The 20707-nt window shown below is 42.2% G+C and overlaps 2 protein-coding genes across 2 annotated transcripts; one reads left to right on the forward strand and one right to left on the reverse strand.

Annotated features, from left to right (window-relative positions):
• Positions 1-3770: 3770 nt before the first annotated feature.
• On the forward strand, positions 3771-8851 carry LOC138026370 (guanyl-specific ribonuclease pgl-1-like). The gene is made up of 8 exons (XM_068873689.1): positions 3771-3839; positions 4784-4816; positions 4940-4972; positions 5096-5128; positions 5273-5293; positions 5809-5883; positions 6027-6086; positions 6300-8851. The coding sequence occupies exons 1-8, from the start codon at positions 3830-3832 to the stop codon at positions 6584-6586; spliced, it is 552 nt and encodes a 183-aa protein (XP_068729790.1). The 5' UTR covers positions 3771-3829; the 3' UTR covers positions 6587-8851.
• Positions 8302-12447, reverse strand: LOC138026369 (uncharacterized). The gene is made up of 3 exons (XM_068873688.1): positions 12258-12447; positions 10129-10262; positions 8302-9636 (listed from the first exon to the last, which is right to left on the reverse strand). The coding sequence occupies exons 1-3, from the start codon at positions 12336-12338 to the stop codon at positions 9156-9158; spliced, it is 696 nt and encodes a 231-aa protein (XP_068729789.1). The 5' UTR covers positions 12339-12447; the 3' UTR covers positions 8302-9155.
• Between the last annotated feature and the right edge of the window lie 8260 nt (positions 12448-20707).

Below are 20707 nucleotides of genomic sequence, written 5' to 3' on the forward strand. Positions count from 1 at the left end.
ATTGACAAAAACTGTACAAGGAGCCATTACACTCCTGTGCATACGGCAGAAGGTCATTTGCAAGTAAGGCGTAGTAGATGCATTGGAATAGGTGGTCAATCAACCGGTGATGGCTTGTTTACAGTAAAGCCAATTCAACCAGACACGTTTGTCTGTGCTTACGCACCCACAGCGCCAGTGCGTCGTTTCCATCCGCACAGACAAGGTGAATATCTCATCACTGTCCAGGGAGAAGGTGCCACTGTTGACGTAGACGGCGCAGAAAACGAATTTGAGACAGGACTTGGTCGTATTTGTAATGACGGTGCGTTCCCATTAGCCTTGGTGAGATCTAAGTTTGCCAAGATTATAGCTGATCGTGTGAACTGTAAGTTTGCGAAACGAAATGGGGAAGTTTGGATTAAATCCAACAGATACATAAGGGCAAACGAGGAATTGATGGTTTGCTACACTGAAGACCCTCGCTACTGGAACAAGATCTTCTCTGATGATCAGTTGCAACGAATGAAACTGGCCCTTCAATCATGCCCTCCGACACTCAGAGATGCCGAGCATGCAATTGCTGCACTGGCCGTCTAAGCATTGACGGGTTTTAATCCGTACTTTGAAGGTTTTACATCTGGACTGCTTTCAATTGGTAGTCTTGAGGTGCCTCAAAAATAAGAATAGAATTCATTAAACTCATCAATAGTTAAAGTGAAAAAACTGCAGATACTTGCAATGACTTCACAGATAGACAAATATCAGAAATTCCGGCCACAAATTTGGTCGGTGTAGTACCAGTAGATTTGCTGGTACCAAAAATTCCTATCTGGAGACTCAAACGAGTTTGATAGGTGAAAAAAGAGCTGATTTGCTCAGATGTATTGAAAGAGGTAATCTTTCAAAATATATCAGAAAAAAAAATTCCTGTGTGCAGAACAAGAAAAGGTTTCACAGGTGAAACAAGAGCTGTTTTGCTCAGAGCTATTCAAAAAGGCAATAATTTGGCACCAGTTTTTAAATCCGCCGAGCTGGTTAGTTAATAACCAGTCTTGCTGGTCCCAAGCCCAGGAAAAGGATGAGGGAAAACTGCACGACAAAAGATTAGTCTTAAACGCTTGTACTAAACTAAACAATCAACGTCTCAGCGGCCATTGGTCGACTAAATTTCGGAATTAACGGCTCTTATTTAAAAGATTTCAAGGTCGACACTGTGTCTATGACGTCAAGAGCTCCTGACCAGACTCCGAGCAGTCATTGAGCCATTGTAAGCCCACTGGTTAAGCTCGCAGTAAGCTTTCAAAGTTGTCCAAACATTGCGCTCGACTTAAATACTAAACAATCAACGTCACAGTGGCCATTGGTCGAGTAAATTTCGGAATTAACGGCTCTTATTTAAAAGATTTCAAGGTCGACACTGTGTCTATGACGTCAAGAGCTCCTGACCAGACTCCGAGCAGTCATTGAGCCATTGTAAGCCCACTGGTTAAGCTCGCAGTAAGCTTTCAAAGTTGTCCAAACATTGCGCTCGACTTAAATACTACATTCAACGTCACAGCGGCCATTGGTCGAGTAAATTTCGGAATTAACGGCTCTTATTTAAAAGATTTCAAGGTCGACACTGTGTCTATGACGTCAAGAGCTCCTGACCAGACTCCGAGCAGTCATTGAGCCATTGTAAGCCCACTGGTTAAGCTCGCAGTAAGCTTTCAAAGTTGTCCAAACATTGCGCTCGACTTAAATACTAAACAATCAACGTCACAGCGGCCATTGGTCGACTAAATTTCGGAATTAACGGCTCTTATTTAAAAGATTTCAAGGTCGACACTGTGTCTATGACTTCAAGAGCTCCTGACCAGACTCCGAGCAGTCATTGAGCCATTGTAAGCCCACTGGTTAAGCTCGCAGTAAGCTTTCAAAGTTGTCCAAACATTGCGCTCGACTTAAATACTAAACAATCAACGTCACAGCGGCCATTGGTCGAGTAAATTTCGGAATTAACGGCTCTTATTTAAAAGATTTCAAGGTCGACACTGTGTCTATGACGTCAAGAGCTCCTGACCAGAGTCCGAGCAGTCATTGAGCCATTGTAAGCCCACTGGTTAAGCTCGCAGTAAGCTTTCAAAGTTGTCCAAACATTGCGCTCGACTTAAATACTACATTCAACGTCACAGCGGCCATTGGTCGAGTAAATTTCGGAATTAACGGCTCTTATTTAAAAGATTTCAAGGTCGACACTGTGTCTATGACGTCAAGAGCTCCTGACCAGACTCCGAGCAGTCATTGAGCCATTGTAAGCCCACTGGTTAAGCTCGCAGTAAGCTTTCAAAGTTGTCCAAACATTGCGCTCGACTTAAATACTAAACAATCAACGTCACAGCGGCCATTGGTCGAGTAAATTTCGGAATTAACGGCTCTTATTTAAAAGATTTCAAGGTCGACACTGTGTCTATGACGTCAAGAGCTCCTGACCAGACTCCGAGCAGTCATTGAGCCATTGTAAGCCCACTGGTTAAGCTCGCAGTAAGCTTTCAAAGTTGTCCAAACATTGCGCTCGACTTAAATACTAAACAATCAACGTCACAGCGGCCATTGGTCGACTAAATTTCGGAATTAACGGCTCTTATTTAAAAGATTTCAAGGTCGACACTGTGTCTATGACGTCAAGAGCTCCTGACCAGACTCCGAGCAGTCATTGAGCCATTGTAAGCCCACTGGTTAAGCTCGCAGTAAGCTTTCAAAGTTGTCCAAACATTGCGCTCGACTTAAATACTAAACAATCAACGTCACAGCGGCCATTGGTCGACTAAATTTCGGAATTAACGGCTCTTATTTAAAAGATTTCAAGGTCGACACTGTGTCTATGACGTCAAGAGCTCCTGACCAGACTCCGAGCAGTCATTGAGCCATTGTAAGCCCACTGGTTAAGCTCGCAGTAAGCTTTCAAAGTTGTCCAAACATTGCGCTCGACTTAAATACTAAACAATCAACGTCACAGCGGCCATTGGTCGACTAAATTTCGGAATTAACGACAGCAAACTATGATATGCAATGAAATATGGCCCTTAACTCCTAGCTTATGCCAGACTGTACTGTTAAGCATAAATGCCAAGCTAAATTGTTTTAGGGTTCTTGTCAGCTGTGTTGATATTGGGAAAACGGGCCGGTTTCGCGGGAAAAACATTACAAATGTACTCATAAGACAAGCAAGTTCCTTTCGCCAAGAAACGGAAAAGTGTAATAATGAACTTTCGCTAAAGTAAAAACCAATTAAAATAAAAGGGAAAGCTTGGATGGCGTAGCAATTGCGGCACGCGCGAAGCTTTACAAATAAGTACAACAAGATGCACTCGACTCTATTTAGCCTAAAATCCCGCGAAGGAATGGCATTTTCTCTTAGCAGCCAGATTGAGCTGAAGTTAAGAGCCACACGAATGCAGTTGATATGAAAATACCTTCATCGATCTTCATCTGAATCAAGGTTTCTCTCAAAAGCCTCTTTAAACACGCTGGGTCAGCCATTACTCTTTATTCCTCGGGGAGGGGATGCCTGGGAAATGGTTTGTTCGTTGCAAGGCCTTGGACGAGGCACGAAAGCGAGTTTTTTGTGGAAAAAACAGAAATTTCGATTCCGACACAAAAACCTCTCTCCCAAACAGCCGAAGATTATCTCCGACATTTCCCGGAGCCTGTCGGAAGTCAAAGCCGAGAAACATCGCGATCGACCGATCGACCGAAATGCAAGGAGCCTGTGTACGAGGGATGCGATTGGAGGAAACGACAGGCAGCGGAATTTTCAAAACACAGCGCCATTATATAGCTAGAGGGAAGTGCGAACATCCAAAAGATGGAATCTAGTAAGTAAGAAAACTGTAGCTAAAATGCTCTTAATGTGGTTTCTTTCTTTCCTGTCTTTTCCCACCGTAAACTGTTCGTTAGATTCGGTCAAGTGAGCGACACGATTTGGCACGTTGTCGAACAGTAGTACCTCTGAAGGCGGTGAGACTTCTTCGTTCATTCCAGTACATTTCCAAATCTCCCACCTTTGCCACTCGATAGAACGCGCTATTGCGTGTACTTGAGCTGATTTTAATAATAATTTCAATCTGAATGATCTCCAAGTGAGAGAAAACGCAAATGACTGGCCTTTTTGGGGCACATTATCGCCTTGCCAGTGGTTTCACTGACGAAGCTTATTTGAACTGGGGAACTGGGGACGCGGAGAAGGACGACAACATATCTCAGGGAACAAGGGAACTTCATACAATTGAAGGGATCAAAAAGTAATTTTGGGTTCAAGGGAACAGAAGCAATTGTTTTAATGAATCAACGACACGCCCCAGCCCCTCCCTGGTAGGGCCTCATTAACGACAACTTTAAGGTGGCTCAAATCAGCAAATCAGTAAGAGAATGAATGTCTTATTTATGACGAAAGTAACCCTCTAATGCTGTTGTCTTGTGATACTAAAGGCCTGGGGTTCTGCAATAATCGCTCAACCAGATGTAGTCATTGACTTGACCCAGCAGGTTACCATGGCAACAAAACAGCCATGTCAGAACCGCCTTTATCTGGTATTTAAATGCTTTTCTATTTCAAATACGAAATCGGGGATTACCATTTGCTATTTGTGAAGAGTGATTTGCAAGCTGTGAACAGTAAAATTCTCTAAAAACTTAACACAAGGAAACAAAACATTCTCCAATGATGTCTATAAATAATTTGATGCACATTTACAATAACTTTGAATTGCCTTTAGTCAAGGATGTGAAAAGCTAACTTTTCCTTTCTCATTACTTCCAGACACAAGTGACCAGCAAGCAGTTATGTCAGTTGGTATGTGATTTTTGAAAAATTTCCAAACACTTTGAAGGCCTCTTACCTTGACATTTGATTAGTACGACCAATAATTAAATAATCTATGAGAAAAGCTAACTTTTCCTTTCTCATTATTTCCAGAGAAAAGTGACCAGCAACCGACCTGTTCAGTTGGTATGTGAGCTTTGAAAATGTTCTAAACACTTTGAGGGCCTCTTACCTTGACATTTCATTAGTACGACCAATAATTAAATAATCTATGAGAAAAGCTAACTTTTCCTTTCTCATTACTTCCAGAGAAAAGTCACCAGCAACCAATCATGCCAGTTGGTATGTGACCTTTGAAAATGTTCCAAACACAATTTGATTAGTACGACTAATAATTAAATAATTTATGCTTGTGTGACTGGAAGAAAGTCTGTTCATTCCATGTAATTATACTAATAATATCAATCTTTTTTCTTTGTTTACTAGAACCACCACCAGATGCTACATGTAAGCCCTTTGATCTTGATATTAGAAGTAACAATGTTTCTTGTCATGTGCGTTTGACTGAACTGGCATTGAAGTGCCTCGTTAATATAATATTGTAATTTATTATTCTTCCAGCAATGCAAAGGTACATCTTCTGAAACTATTTCAATTGTTAAAATTGGGGACCATCATTTCACTATATCTCATGATGATATTCTGCAATGTATACTAGATAGTGGGGAAACTGCCATTTATGGCATAGTTGACAAATTTGAACCTACTACAAACCTGGTGTCCAAAAAATAGGTTTATTATTCATGATGGAAAATCAGATGCATTAATTTTGAATGCACAGGCTTTTATTGGCCTCTTTGAAGTGCCTCGTTATGGGGAGAGAACGTCATGCCATACAATTCTTTCTCTGTGTGCGATAACCTTGCCTGGATAAAGCATGTGCAATAAAGTCCATGTAATGAAGACAATAACATCATTCCTTTCTTGCTTTTTGTAAACTGTTTTATTTGTTCTATAAACAGCACACAAAGAGTTGTCCCCTCAGGAGGGGATGACGCAACCCTTGAGTGACACCAGAATCCCAGAAAAAGAAAATGGTACAAATTCATTTCCTTATTACATTACTGAACTAGTTACTATCATTTGTCATTTGCTTTTCATCGTAACAGTGACAATGCCAACTTCTGTTTGACTTGCTTAACTACAGTCTGCAAGAAATTATATCACTCCTGTTTTCTAGAAAAGGCTGATGGAAAGGACCCAACAAAGGTTCCCCCCAAGGAGCCACACCCGTACACAAGTAAGCATAGAATATTCTTTATATTTACACATGACTACTTATCAAGTGAAGCTAGGATCTATTTCAGATATCATCTCAACATTACAAGTTAACTGCGAAGATCATAGCTTCACTTGCAAAGTGAACCAGCCGACGGTCAGTGACCTGATAACGGTTCACAATTAACATTTTACATGCCAATACAACGGCTATTCTTTTTTCTCTCTTTTTCAGGGTGCTGGCGATGTGGGGGACAGGGGCACATCAGGGCTCAGTGCCCCACCAAACCAAAACATGTAGATAGCGGGAGGGGGGGAAGTCGGGGGGCTAGGGGTGGAATTCGCGGTAGGGGCGGAAATCGGGGGGCAAGGGGGGGATATAGAGGCGTCATGCGCGGTACAGCACGTGGCAGGATTTTTCGTACAGGAAGAGGCGCGGGCGGCCATCGGGGCAGGGGGAATGGGAGAGGGTTGATGAATTTTATTCGGGGGAGAGTAATCAATATCTATAATTATAAGTAAAGAGACCTTGTCACGTTACAGTCAAGCTCTGTCCGCTGTACTGTTTATTCTTCAGACTGAGAGTTCTGAATTTCTTAGTTCATGCAGAAACATATTTCAGCTCTACATTTAGATTTTTTCCCAAAATGCATCACTGCAAACATGCAACTGCATAGCTTGACTGTAACAGTGCTTGACTCCTCCCTTTACTTTTTATAGATATTGATTATTATTGTTGTGTTATTGTTAAAGTATACAAGTAGATGAATAAAGACATTATTATCGTCATCATCCTTGATTAGATTGAAAACAACCGATAAATAATTCTAGCCAGCCAATGTCTTTCTGTCTTTCTTCATTTACTTATATTGCAATAATTGTTAATTAGAATAAATATTATTATTATTGTAAATATTATTTATGGCCTGCCAGGAGAGACACACCTTTTTAGGAAGGAACCAAAACCACTAATACTTGTTAGCCTTTCATTGGGAACTCATGAATCCTTATCTATTGTGAGGATGTTTGAATTTCGGGAACAGAACAGCCTATTTTCCATTTAGATAAATGACAAGAAATTTAGGCAACTGAAACAATCAATCCAAATTTCCTGTTGATAACATGGACTTTCTTGTGTAAAACAGGGTCCTGTAAGGCATCCACCTTGAATGTACAGTATCATTAAGGTGTGAACAACATTATTCAACTGCTAGTGTCTGTGAAAAACACATGAAGCACTCTTCATTCAGAATTAACCTTCCCAAAGCAACAACTAGAAAGCTAATTATTGAAAATTATCATTCCTCACAATATTAAGGTGAGGTTTTTTTTTCTTGCTCAGAAATTCCTGTTACCATAGTTACAGGACACAAGTATTAAGTTTCTTATTTCATTTGTTTGTTCATATGTGGAATAAAACCAAAAAAGCCATCAAGTCTCTCATTAAGATTTCAACCTTGCATGATATCTCTCATGTTTGGTATCTCTACATACAATAACTTTTATAGAGTAAAATTAGTTATCGATCAGCGAGTATCTGAGTATTTATTGCCCTGTTTTATTTGTTATCGAGAATGAAGTCCTTTGATTGCAGCCCTGCTCTGTGTGTCAGAACAACTAGAAAGCTAATTATTGAAAATTATCATTCCTCACAATATTAAGGTGAGGAATTTTTTTTTTCTTGCTCAGAAATACCTGTTACCATAGTTACAGGACACAAGTATTAAGTTTCTTATCTCTTGCCTTTCTCCTAATAATTGAAACTGTGGTGATATTATTTTCATTTCATTTGTTTGTTCATATGTGGAATAAAACCAAAAAAGCCATCAAGTCTCTCATTAAGATTTCAACCTTGCATGATATCTCTCATGTTTGGTATCTGTACATACAATAACTTTTATAGAGTAAAATTAGTTATCGATCAGCGAGTATCTGAGTATTTATTGCCCTGTTTTATTTGTTATCGAGAATGAAGTCCTTTGATTGCAGCCCTGCTCTGTGTGTCAGAAAGTTTTGAATCGGTTCATAGACCGAATGCATAAATGGCAGCCAAAAAAATTTTCTTTTGTTTATGTGCTATTTAGCCTTAGTAGCCTCGATTGCATGGACAAAATACAAAAGAAATGTTGCTTGAGAGCGAGGCTAGTGAGTCTCATTAGCACATAAACAAAAGAATGCATTTTTGGTCGCCATTTATGCATTTGGTCAATTAAAAAGAATACATGACAACAAAGACCTTATGGTCTCAACCACTGTTTATTTAATATATTTCATATGCTTCCTAATCACTGAACAGAGTGTATGAACACTCAAGCTTGAAACAAAACTTGTGAGCCAATGGGCTCTCGTTTGCACGGTTCAAAACTGGAAATTTCATGCTTCCATTGCAAGGCCAAGCATCTGTGGCCATTGTAGATAATTATGCAAAGATTTTTCATTTTCACTTCATGCAAAATATAGACCATTCTACAGTTGTAGCTAAGCTGCCTGGCTTTAGAATGGAAGCGAGGCTGCCAGTGACCCTGTTTTGATACAAACCTTTGTGCTTTTCTCATGTTAATGTAGACTAATTTGAATCACAACAACACAATTTACATGATAAAAGCAGTTAGGTCTGTATCGATTCAAGGTCACCGGCAGCCTCGCAGCCATTCATAGGCCAGGTCACTGAGCAAACAACTGTAAAATGGCCCATTGCCGTTGTTCCAAGTAAGAATAAACATTTGCATTTGTTTTGTATATGTGCTGTCAATTTAACTGGCTCAATAAAGCAATTACTGGCTCAAATGATGGAGGTGATGTTATTTCAAGTTACTAAGGCTACGTATAAAATCAGCCTGTCATTCACTTGAATTTGGGAAACTGGGACAACCAATTTTGCTTCAACTAAGTTAATTCTTATTCTGCTAGGCCCTCTTGTTTGAAAACATGCACCCTTCAGTCAAGCTCTCATGCTGTTCACAAGAGGAGAAAAAATTGTGGGGTGGAAGCTTTTGTGAATTGATTCTGGACTTAGAGAAGTGAAACTGTTTTTTTGGAAATCAGACGGTTTTTCGCCGTTTGGAGCTTGACTGAAAGACTGCACAGACAGTTACCCTTTCACTGCCTTGTGGATGGTGCGTGTGGAAGTCATGAGTCTGTAGACACCTCCTCGCTTTTTGGAGCCTTGCAATTCCACAGGAACAAGGCTGTCAATGTCTTCCTTCCACTCTTCGACCGAGAGTTCAAGCTTATATAAGTTGGTGCCTATGTGTTTGTAATATAACAGCGTCGCCTCTTTTTGTCTTATGGACTTGACCTGGCCAATGTAAACCACCGGCTTCAGATAGGTGCTTTCCTCTGATACAACGGCGACGAAATCGCCCCTGTTGACTGTCTCATCACCCTCTTCTGGTTCCCCATCGGTTGCAGTTTCCCCTTCATCCAGACGGCCCTCTGCGTAATCTCTGGCTAAGTCGACCGCCATTCGTTTCTTCTGATTTGCTGTGCGGCGATCGTATGTATGTTGCGCTTGTTTTCGCGAATGCCTGAGCGCAGATGCTAGCGAAGCCTTGAGAGAGTCCGTACAGTCCCTGTTAAAATCATAGAACAATGTCTGAGTCATGATATGTAATATTACACTCGAGGGGGGAATGAGAGAACTGAAATTATTGTAGGGTAGTTGACCAAAGACTGAAAAACACTCTGTTTGCCCTCCAAGAATTGCATAATAACTGTTTCCAGTTTCACCTGAGACTGACAATGGTCCCAAGAGAAAATATAAGCAATCAATGCTCTTGCATAATTCTGAAAGTGGCCTACTTACAAACACTTTGTTTAGGTCAGAGACTTAACAAACAAACATGGACATGGGATTCAATTAGCTTGAGCAAACTACCAGCCATCTCTTCGCACGGATGCAAACCAAGTATTCTAGTGCATAGGACTGATTGATGAAAAATAAATTATTGGAATCCTATGTTTTTAAGCTGTTTCATGTGAGTCAAAGAATATATTGACCTCTTGACTCAACTTCCCTAATTTTAAGACTAAAAGTGCCCTCTGAATTACTAAGAATAACTCACGATTTGTCGTACGCCCAAGTGATAAAGGAACTTCTGAGTATGTTTATGGAAGCCAACTTTCCCGTAAGGCCATATAGCACGCTCTTCAAGTGGGCAGAAAAGGAGGCAGCAGTGAAGTGATCACCATTCTTGTTCTGGAGTAAAAAAAAGGGTAGTGCATTTGCATTGGTTGTGTTTTGTTTTGTTGTTTTTTTTTTCATTTTTGAGACCTTTTTCTTATAGAGATCCTTGCCAATGCCACTCACGTGTGTGCAAAACATACACATACATGTTAGGGTGGAAAAAAGAATGAATACTCAAAAAACAAGCAGGGTGATTTTTCTAAAAAAAACACCCTCACAGGGGTGAATCTGTTGGAAAAAAATATCCCAGAGAGGTGTTGTTTCTCTTGAAATCACCCCACAAGTGTCCAGGATCACAAAAAATCACCCCAATTGGGTTGATTTCATATCACGCAAGGGTTAATTTTGCAAATCCACTCACCCCAGAGAGATGTGGTTTTCAGTCAAAAACACCCCACTAGGGTTCCTAATCACAACCGTGAACCTTGATAGGGGTGTACTTTTCACAACAAAACACCTCACTGAAATGTGGTTTCACTTGAAATCACCCCCAAAAGGTGTGAAATTAGGTGCAAAAACCCCACTTGGGACATGAAAATACCTAACAAGGGGTAAATTTTAAAATTACCACACCCTGCAAGGGTAAATGTGCCCAAAAAAACACCCCACCACAGAATTTATCACTGAATTTTACATCCTGAAATAGCTTTTGGGGGTGAAATTTGACTGTGACCAACCCTCAGAAGGACGAAATGTTTTAAAAAACCATCCTTGCTATCGAATTGGGGGTGAAATGTGACTGTGAGCAACCCTCAGATGGACGAAATGTAAAAAAAAGCCATCCTTGCTATCGAATTGGGGGTGAAACAAGAAGATTTAACAGCTTTATACCTCTATGTTAGGGTTAGGGTGATGACTAGGGTTAGGACAAGGGTGGTATTTTTCAAGGGTGAGTAAAAGGGTTAGTGGAAGGGTTAGAAGAAGGGTTATTTTAAAGAATCACTAACCCTTTCACTAACCCTTGTGTTTTTCAAGGGTTAGTAAAAGGGTTAGTGAATCCTTAAAATAACCCTTCTTCTAACCCTTTAACTAACCCTTGAAAAACACAAGGGTTAGTAAAAGGGTTAGTGAAAGGGTTAGAAGAAGGGTTATTTTAAGGAATCACTAACCCTTTGACTAACCCTTTTACTAACCCTTTCATATTTTACAACCCTTTCAATAACCCTTTGATATTTTACAACCTTTTCAATAACCCTTTGATTTTTTACAAGCATTGAATTGAAACCCTTTTAATTTTTACCTTTCAGGGCATTTTAAAGGCTGGAAAATGAAGGCAATTCACTGTTTATTAAGACCCTGACACAATATTCCTGAAGACTTGCTCCAGAGGTGTTATGTGTAGTTTAGAGACCTACTTATCCAGTGCCAAATTCAGCCAAAGAGTGAAAATTAATAAAACCCAAACATGAAAGTACTGAACATGGTCATTGCAACATTGTAGAAGAAAAAAAATCACTGGCCAAGTACAAAATTAACTCCACAGGTGGCTGGGAGGGATCACAGAAATGGATGAAAATAGTTTAGGGTGGAAACTAGGTGAAATCCCCCCAACCGTCCATGAGTGGAAAAGTGGCACAACAGTGTTTGATTTGTAGCAAACAATAAAGAATATGACTGTCTATATGTCATGAACATGAAACAACATGAACTAACTTTGCGTGTCAAGGTTGAATGCCATTAAAGTCTAGTTACGTTATCAAACATAAAATCACTTCAAGTAGCTCTTAGACAGATGGAAGAATAACGCTTAAAGAGCATTGTAAATAAACGTAATAAGCACAGTAATAAAATGCCTTCAAAAGGGCAAGCAATGGTATTTGCATTTGTTGATGTGTGGTGTTGTAATAAAGCAGCGAGGAAGGCAACATGTTTAGTTGTTCCATCGATGGGAACACAGTTTCGTTCACTTTGGTTGCCCACAATGAGACTGTTGCTGGGCAAACCAGCAGAGCAAAGGGCCATAAAGCAAGAGCAGACGTGATGAAGTACAAATTGAAATGCTCTTACCGTTTTGGCGAGTCCGCGTTGCAGGAAAACACAAGGGTGAACGAAGGTTTCGTGGTTATGCAATAGTCCATTCCAATCCATAAAAAAATCCTTTGTTTTGTAGAGCCATAACGGGATAAGTTTGCAACGTGAAAGGTTTAAAATGCAGCCAGAATATAATGTGCTGTGATAAACAACTTTTCAAACTGCGTTGTAATCCCAGAACGACTTGCAAGGTGAGGTTGCTGGCCCAGGCGTACTCGATCTGTGGCCGTGACGTTCGATCGATCGATAGTTGTTGACGAAGGAAGTCGATGTTTTTTTCTCCGTCTGGTGGTGGAAAGACATCATTAAGTCTGGAAGCCCGCAAGTCACCTGCATCCCTTGAAGAAGTAAGGGTTGTGACGAGGTCGGCAGAGCTTGAATTTGCCGTCCTTTTGAGCCAGACGGAGTGAAGTTATAGTGAAGTTTCCTTTGGGGTCTGGCGGCTCGAACGGTCAAAAGCGGAAGAAAGAAAGCACATGAGTGTGAGTCAGGGCCCATTTGCCTTGTGTTGTGCTAGGTTTGGATTGAAAGTGCTTGCCCCAAGCGAGACTTTACTATAACTGTTGTTGAAAAATTGGCGGGGATCCCTTTCGAAGGCGGGAAAGGATTACCCACAATGCAACAGTAAAGTCAAGGGTGAGAAGAAGGCCAAGAGAGAGAGGGTGAAGATGTGCCGAGGAAAGAGTGTGGTATCTCGGCGATGTGAAGGGCTGAGCAGCTGATATTTGGCAGGCGATCAGGTCTCGGTCGGGGCACGTGGGCCATGCGCAAGCGCGTCCGTGTCGTTGAATGGCGGCTTTGTTTGGAGCCGGTGAAAGATGGGTCATACCTGGCTCGGTGCCAAGTTCAAGCGGCCGTATCTCTGTGAGATTGAGAGCTACGGATCTGAGATTTGGCAGGCGATGACGTCTCTATCGGTGCTCTTGAGCGATAGCCAAGCGCGTCCGTTTCCTCAAATGCCTGCGTCCTGTGCAGCCAGTGAACTTATGCCAATATGAACCGGCTGTATCTCAGTCAGATGAATACTTAGAGATCTAAGATTTAGTATGCGATGACGCTTGTAGTAGGGCAGTTTAAGGATGCACAATTCGCATGCGTATCTATTAAACTGGACTACTGTGCAGCCGATGAAGTATCGGTCATACAAAGTTTGGTCCAAATATCAAGCGGTCGTTTCTCCATGAGATAAAGAGCTACGGATCTGAGATTTGGCATGCGATAACGTTCATAGCAGGGCATGTGAGCCATGCACAATTCGCGTCCTTATCTCTTAAATGACACTACTAGGCAGCCGTTCAAGTATCGGTCATACAAAGTTTGGTCCAAATATCAAGCGATCATATCTCCGTGAGAGTAAGAGCTACGAATGTGAGCTTTGGTATGCAATAACGTTTGTAGCAGGGCATGTGAACCATGCACGATGCGCGTCCTTATCTCTTTAATTGCACTAGTACACAGCCGTTGAAGTATCGGTCATACAAATTCTCATGCAATGATCAAGCCATCATATCTCAGTGAGATTAAGAGCTACGAATCTGAAATTTGGTATGCGATAACGATGGATTAAGGGCACCTGGATGATACCAGAGGCGCATCCCTATCTCTCAATCTGAGCTGCTGCAAAGCGGGTGAAATTGCAGTCTTACAAGGTCCATTTTCTTCCAAGATTGAAGTCAAATGGACAGTTCTTTCTAGACATGACGTCACTATGTACACTGCCAGTAGACTGGGAGTGGATCTGGACACGTGTTTACATTCCTTAATGTGCCAGCTACTTGCCTGATCACTTTCCTAATCTTTGACGCTTTTTCTCGACCTTTTAACACAAAGAGAAGGATATTTATGGTAGTACGCATGCGTATACGTCCTTCAAGTCCCACAAGTGTTAGAAGGTGCTATGTGTTTAAGTTTCATGGGACGCCCTGCTGTTTCCATGGACTTCGCTCGTCTGGGTAAAAACTGATACTAAATCCCGCAGGGAGAGATCAGTGACCTGGCAGGGTGGATGTTCTGAGCCTGGGGGACCTCCTCTTGACTCGCCTGTTCTTGCCAGAACTGCTGAGTCCCTTGAAGGATCAGTCAGTGGCCAGTGTGGGTGATAGTCAGGAGAGTGCCTCTGCCTGGGAGACAGGGTTTCGTGGGATTCCCTGGGGAAAAGCATGCTCTCCCAAGGGGCATGTAGATCCACCGCTTGGGGGGGAGCCACAGCTCCCCTCCACGCTGATGGAAGCTACTAAAACCAGTAGTTTCCACAACGAGGTGGCTACATGCTTCTGAGAAGTGTGTTTCTCCCCCTGGGAATGTCCCCACTCTCTGCCTCTCGGGTGGGAGGCACTCGCCAGACTTCAGCCTGCTAGCTCTACTGATTGCTTCTTGGGATTTGGTAAGGGTTACTGGTAAACAAGGGCCAGTCAAAAGTTGGAGGTCTTTCCTAGCCAGGAACATCTCCCTCCTTACTCTAGATGTGTTTTCCTGATTACGTATGTTGTAAGGATTAAAAAAAGACAAGGGTTTTTGTGGAATTGAAAAATTATGAAAGGGTTAGTGTTAGAATTAGGGTGATGACTAGGGTTAGGACAAGGGTGGTATTTTTCAAGGGTGAGTAAAAGGGTTAGTGGAAGGGTTAGAAGAAGGGTTATTTTAAAGAATCACTAACCCTTTCACTAACCCTTGTGTTTTTCAAGGGTTAGTAAAAGGGTTAGTGAATCCTTAAAATAACCCTTCTTCTAACCCTTTAACTAACCCTTGAAAAACACAAGGGTTAGTAAAAGGGTTAGTGAAAGGGTTAGAAGAAGGGTTATTTTAAGGAATCACTAACCCTTTGACTAACCCTTTTACTAACCCTTTCATATTTTACAACCCTTTCAATAACCCTTTGATATTTTACAACCCTTTCAATAACCCTTTGATTTTTTACAAGCATTGAATTGAAACCCTTTTAATTTTTACCTTTCAGGGCATTTTAAAGGCTGGAAAATGAAGGCAATTCACTGTTTATTAAGACCCTGACACAATATTCCTGAAGACTTGCTCCAGAGGTGTTATGTGTAGTTTAGAGACCTACTTATCCAGTGCCAAATTCAGCCAAAGAGTGAAAATTAATAAAACCCAAACATGAAAGTACTGAACATGGTCATTGCAACATTGTAGAAGAAAAAAAAATCACTGGCCAAGTACAAAATTAACTCCACAGGTGGCTGGGAGGGATCACAGAAATGGATGAAAATAGTTTAGGGTGGAAACTAGGTGAAATCCCCCCAACCGTCCATGAGTGGAAAAGTGGCACAACAGTGTTTGATTTGTAGCAAACAATAAAGAATATGACTGTCTATATGTCATGAACATGAAACAACATGAACTAACTTTGCGTGTCAAGGTTGAATGCCATTAAAGTCTAGTTACGTTATCAAACATAAAATCACTTCAAGTAGCTCTTAGACAGATGGAAGAATAACGCTTAAAGAGCATTGTAAATAAACGTAATAAGCACAGTAATAAAATGCCTTCAAAAGGGCAAGCAATGGTATTTGCATTTGTTGATGTGTGGTGTTGTAATAAAGCAGCGAGGAAGGCAACATGTTTAGTTGTTCCATCGATGGGAACACAGTTTCGTTCACTTTGGTTGCCCACAATGAGACTGTTGCTGGGCAAACCAGCAGAGCAAAGGGCCATAAAGCAAGAGCAGACGTGATGAAGTACAAATTGAAATGCTCTTACCGTTTTGGCGAGTCCGCGTTGCAGGAAAACACAAGGGTGAACGAAGGTTTCGTGGTTATGCAATAGTCCATTCCAATCCATAAAAAAATCCTTTGTTTTGTAGAGCCATAACGGGATAAGTTTGCAACGTGAAAGGTTTAAAATGCAGCCAGAATATAATGTGCTGTGATAAACAACTTTTCAAACTGCGTTGTAATCCCAGAACGACTTGCAAGGTGAGGTTGCTGGCCCAGGCGTACTCGATCTGTGGCCGTGACGTTCGATCGATCGATAGTTGTTGACGAAGGAAGTCGATGTTTTTTTCTCCGTCTGGTGGTGGAAAGACATCATTAAGTCTGGAAGCCCGCAAGTCACCTGCATCCCTTGAAGAAGTAAGGGTTGTGACGAGGTCGGCAGAGCTTGAATTTGCCGTCCTTTTGAGCCAGACGGAGTGAAGTTATAGTGAAGTTTCCTTTGGGGTCTGGCGGCTCGAACGGTCAAAAGCGGAAGAAAGAAAGCACATGAGTGTGAGTCAGGGCCCATTTGCCTTGTGTTGTGCTAGGTTTGGATTGAAAGTGCTTGCCCCAAGCGAGACTTTACTATAACTGTTGTTGAAAAATTGGCGGGGATCCCTTTCGAAGGCGGGAAAGGATTACCCACAATGCAACAGTAAAGTCAAGGGTGAGAAGAAGGCCAAGAGAGAGAGGGTGAAGATGTGCCGAGGAAAGAGTGTGGTATCTCGGCGATGTGAAGGGCTGAGCAGCTGATATTTGGCAGGCGATCAGGTCTCGGTCGGGGCACGTGGGCCATGCGCAAGCGCGTCCGTGTCGTTGAATGGCGGCTTTGTTTGGAGCCGGTGAAAGATGGGTCATACCTGGCTCGGTGCCAAGTTCAAGCGGCCGTATCTCTGTGAGATTGAGAGCTACGGATCTGAGATTTGGCAGGCGATGACGTCTCTATCGGTGCTCTTGAGCGATAGCCAAGCGCGTCCGTTTCCTCAAATGCCTGCGTCCTGTGCAGCCAGTGAACTTATGCCAATATGAACCGGCTGTATCTCAGTCAGATGAATACTTAGAGATCTAAGATTTAGTATGCGATGACGCTTGTAGTAGGGCAGTTTAAGGATGCACAATTCGCATGCGTATCTATTAAACTGGACTACTGTGCAGCCGATGAAGTATCGGTCATACAAAGTTTGGTCCAAATATCAAGCGGTCGTTTCTCCATGAGATAAAGAGCTACGGATCTGAGATTTGGCATGCGATAACGTTCATAGCAGGGCATGTGAGCCATGCACAATTCGCGTCCTTATCTCTTAAATGACACTACTAGGCAGCCGTTCAAGTATCGGTCATACAAAGTTTGGTCCAAATATCAAGCGATCATATCTCCGTGAGAGTAAGAGCTACGAATGTGAGCTTTGGTATGCAATAACGTTTGTAGCAGGGCATGTGAACCATGCACGATGCGCGTCCTTATCTCTTTAATTGCACTAGTACACAGCCGTTGAAGTATCGGTCATACAAATTCTCATGCAATGATCAAGCCATCATATCTCAGTGAGATTAAGAGCTACGAATCTGAAATTGGTATGCGATAACGATGGATTAAGGGCACCTGGATGATACCAGAGGCGCATCCCTATCTCTCAATCTGAGCTGCTGCAAAGCGGGTGAAATTGCAGTCTTACAAGGTCCATTTTCTTCCAAGATTGAAGTCAAATGGACAGTTCTTTCTAGACATGACGTCACTATGTACACTGCCAGTAGACTGGGAGTGGATCTGGACACGTGTTTACATTCCTTAATGTGCCAGCTACTTGCCTGATCACTTTCCTAATCTTTGACGCTTTTTCTCGACCTTTTAACACAAAGAGAAGGATATTTATGGTAGTACGCATGCGTATACGTCCTTCAAGTCCCACAAGTGTTAGAAGGTGCTATGTGTTTAAGTTTCATGGGACGCCCTGCTGTTTCCATGGACTTCGCTCGTCTGGGTAAAAACTGATACTAAATCCCGCAGGGAGAGATCAGTGACCTGGCAGGGTGGATGTTCTGAGCCTGGGGGACCTCCTCTTGACTCGCCTGTTCTTGCCAGAACTGCTGAGTCCCTTGAAGGATCAGTCAGTGGCCAGTGTGGGTGATAGTCAGGAGAGTGCCTCTGCCTGGGAGACAGGGTTTCGTGGGATTCCCTGGGGAAAAGCATGCTCTCCAATGGGGCATGTAGATCCACCGCTTGGGGGGGAGCCACAGCTCCCCTCCACGCTGATGGAAGCTACTAAAACTAGTAGTTTCCACAACGAGGTGGCTACATGCTTCTGAGAAGTGTGTTTCTCCCCTGGGAATGTCCCCACTCTCTGCCTCTCGGGTGGGAGGCACTCGCCAGACTTCAGCCTGCTAGCTCTACTGATTGCTTCTTGGGATTTGGTAAGGGTTACTGGTAAACAAGGGCCAGTCAAAAGTTGGAGGTCTTTCCTAGCCAGGAACATCTCCCTCCTTACTCTAGATGTGTTTTCCTGATTACGTATGTTGTAAGGATTAAAAAAAGACAAGGGTTTTTGTGGAATTGAAAAATTATGAAAGGGTTAGTGTTAGAATTAGGGTGATGACTAGGGTTAGGACAAGGGTGGTCTTTTTCAGGGTGAGTAAAAGGGTTAGTGGAAGGGTTAGAAGAAGGGTTATTTTAAAGAATCACTAACCCTTTCACTAACCCTTGTGTTTTTCAAGGGTTAGTAAAAGGGTTAGTGAATCCTTAAAATAACCCTTCTTCTAACCCTTTAACTAACCCTTGAAAAACACAAGGGTTAGTAAAAGGGTTAGTGAAAGGGTTAGAAGAAGGGTTATTTTAAGGAATCACTAACCCTTTGACTAACCCTTTTACTAACCCTTTCATATTTTACAACCCTTTCAATAAACCTTTGATATTTTACAACATTTTCAATAACCCTTTTATATTTTCATTGAATTGAATTGAAAACCTTTTAATTTTTACCTTTCAGGGCATTTTAAAGGCTGGAAAATGAAGGCAATTCACTGTTATTAAGACCCTGACACAATATTCCTGAAGACTTGCCTCAGAGGTGTTATGTGTAGTTTAGAGACCTACTTATCCAGTGCCAAATTCAGCCAAAGAGTGAAAATTAATAAAACCCAAACATGAAAGTACTGAACATGGTCATTGCAACATTGTAGAAGAAAAAAAAATCACTGGCCAAGTACAAAATTAACTCCACAGGTGGCTGGGAGGGATCACAGAAATGGATGAAAATAGTTTAGGGTGGAAACTAGGTGAAATCCCCCCAACCGTCCATGAGTGGAAAAGTGGCACAACAGTGTTTGATTTGTAGCAAACAATAAAGAATATGACTGTCTATATGTCATGAACATGAAACAACATGAACTAACTTTGCGTGTCAAGGTTGAATGCCATTAAAGTCTAGTTACGTTATCAAACATAAAATCACTTCAAGTAGCTCTTAGACAGATGGAAGAATAACGCTTAAAGAGCATTGTAAATAAACGTAATAAGCACAGTAATAAAATGCCTTCAAAAGGGCAAGCAATGGTATTTGCATTTGTTGATGTGGGGTGTTGTAATAAAGCAGCGAGGAAGGCAACATGTTTAGTTGTTCCATCGATGGGAACACAGTTTCGTTCACTTTGGTTGCCGTCAATGAGACTGTTGCTTGGCAAACCAGCAGAGCTAAGGGCCATAAAGCAAGAGCAGACGTGATGAAGTACAAATTGAAATGCTCTACCGTTTTGGCGAGTCCGCGTTGCAGGAAAACACAAGGGTGAACGAAGGTTTCGTGGTTATGCAATAGTCCATTCCAATCCATAAAAAATCCTTTGTTTTGTAGAGCCATAACGGGATAAGTTTGCAACGTGAAAGGTTTAAAATGCAGCCAGAATATAATGTGCTGTGATAAACAACTTTTCAAACTGCGTTGTAATCCCAGAACGACTTGCAAGGTGAGGTTGCTGGCCCAGGCGTACTCGATCTGTGGCCGTGACGTTCGATCGATCGATAGTTGTTGACGAAGGAAGTCGATGTTTTTTCTCCGTCTGGTGGTGGAAAGACATAATAAAGACAGGAAGCCAGCAACTCCCCTTAATCCCTTGAAGAAGTAAGGGTTGTGACGAGGTCGGCAGAGCTTGAAATTTGCCGTCCTTTTGAGCCAGACTGAGTTAAGTTATAGTGTAGTTTACTTTGGGGTATGGCGGCTCGAACGGTCATAAGAGGAAGAAAGAAATCACATGAGTGTGAGTCATGGGCCATTTGCCTTGTGTTGTGCTAGGTTTGGATTGAAAGTGCTTGCCCCAAGCGAGACTTTACTATAACTGTTGTTGAAAAATTGGCGGGGATCCCTTTCGAAGGCGGGAAAGGATTACCCACAATGCAACAGTAAAGTCAAGGGTGAGAAGAAAGGCCAAGAGAGGAGAGAGGGTGAAGATGTGAGAGGAAAGGTGTGGTATCTCGGCGATGTGAAGGGCTGAGCAGCCTGATATTTGGCAGGCGATCAGGTCTCGGTCGGGGCACGTGGGCCAGCGCAAGGCTGTCCGTGTCGTTGAATGCGCGGCTTTTGTGGAGCCAGTGAAAGATGGGTCATACAGGGCTCGGTGCCAAGTTCAAGCGGACGTATCCCTGTGCGATTGAGAGCTACGGATATGAGATTTGGCAGGCGATTAAGTCTCTATCGGTGCTCTTGAGCGATAGCCAAGCGCGTCCGT

This window comes from Montipora capricornis, chromosome 12 (genome assembly GCF_036669925.1).
Source record: "Montipora capricornis isolate CH-2021 chromosome 12, ASM3666992v2, whole genome shotgun sequence".
Lineage (NCBI taxonomy): Eukaryota > Metazoa > Cnidaria > Anthozoa > Scleractinia > Acroporidae > Montipora > Montipora capricornis.

What these genes read in the sequence shown, in the direction of transcription:
- LOC138026370 (XM_068873689.1), top strand. An exon ending in GCAACCGACCTGTTCAGTTG is followed by an intron (nt 4,973 to 5,095) that starts GTATGTGAGCTT and finishes CATTACTTCCAG; the next exon opens with AGAAAAGTCACCAGCAACCA. An exon ending in AATCCCAGAAAAAGAAAATG is followed by an intron (nt 5,884 to 6,026) that starts GTACAAATTCAT and finishes CCTGTTTTCTAG; the next exon opens with AAAAGGCTGATGGAAAGGAC.
- LOC138026369 (XM_068873688.1), bottom strand. Translation starts at nt 12,338, where the DNA reads ATGGATTGGAATGGACTATTGCATAACCACGAAACCTTCGTTCACCCT. An exon ending in AACGCGGACTCGCCAAAACG is followed by an intron (nt 10,263 to 12,257) that starts GTAAGAGCATTT and finishes TTTTTACTCCAG; the next exon opens with AACAAGAATGGTGATCACTT. An exon ending in ACTTGGGCGTACGACAAATC is followed by an intron (nt 9,637 to 10,128) that starts GTGAGTTATTCT and finishes TGATTTTAACAG; the next exon opens with GGACTGTACGGACTCTCTCA.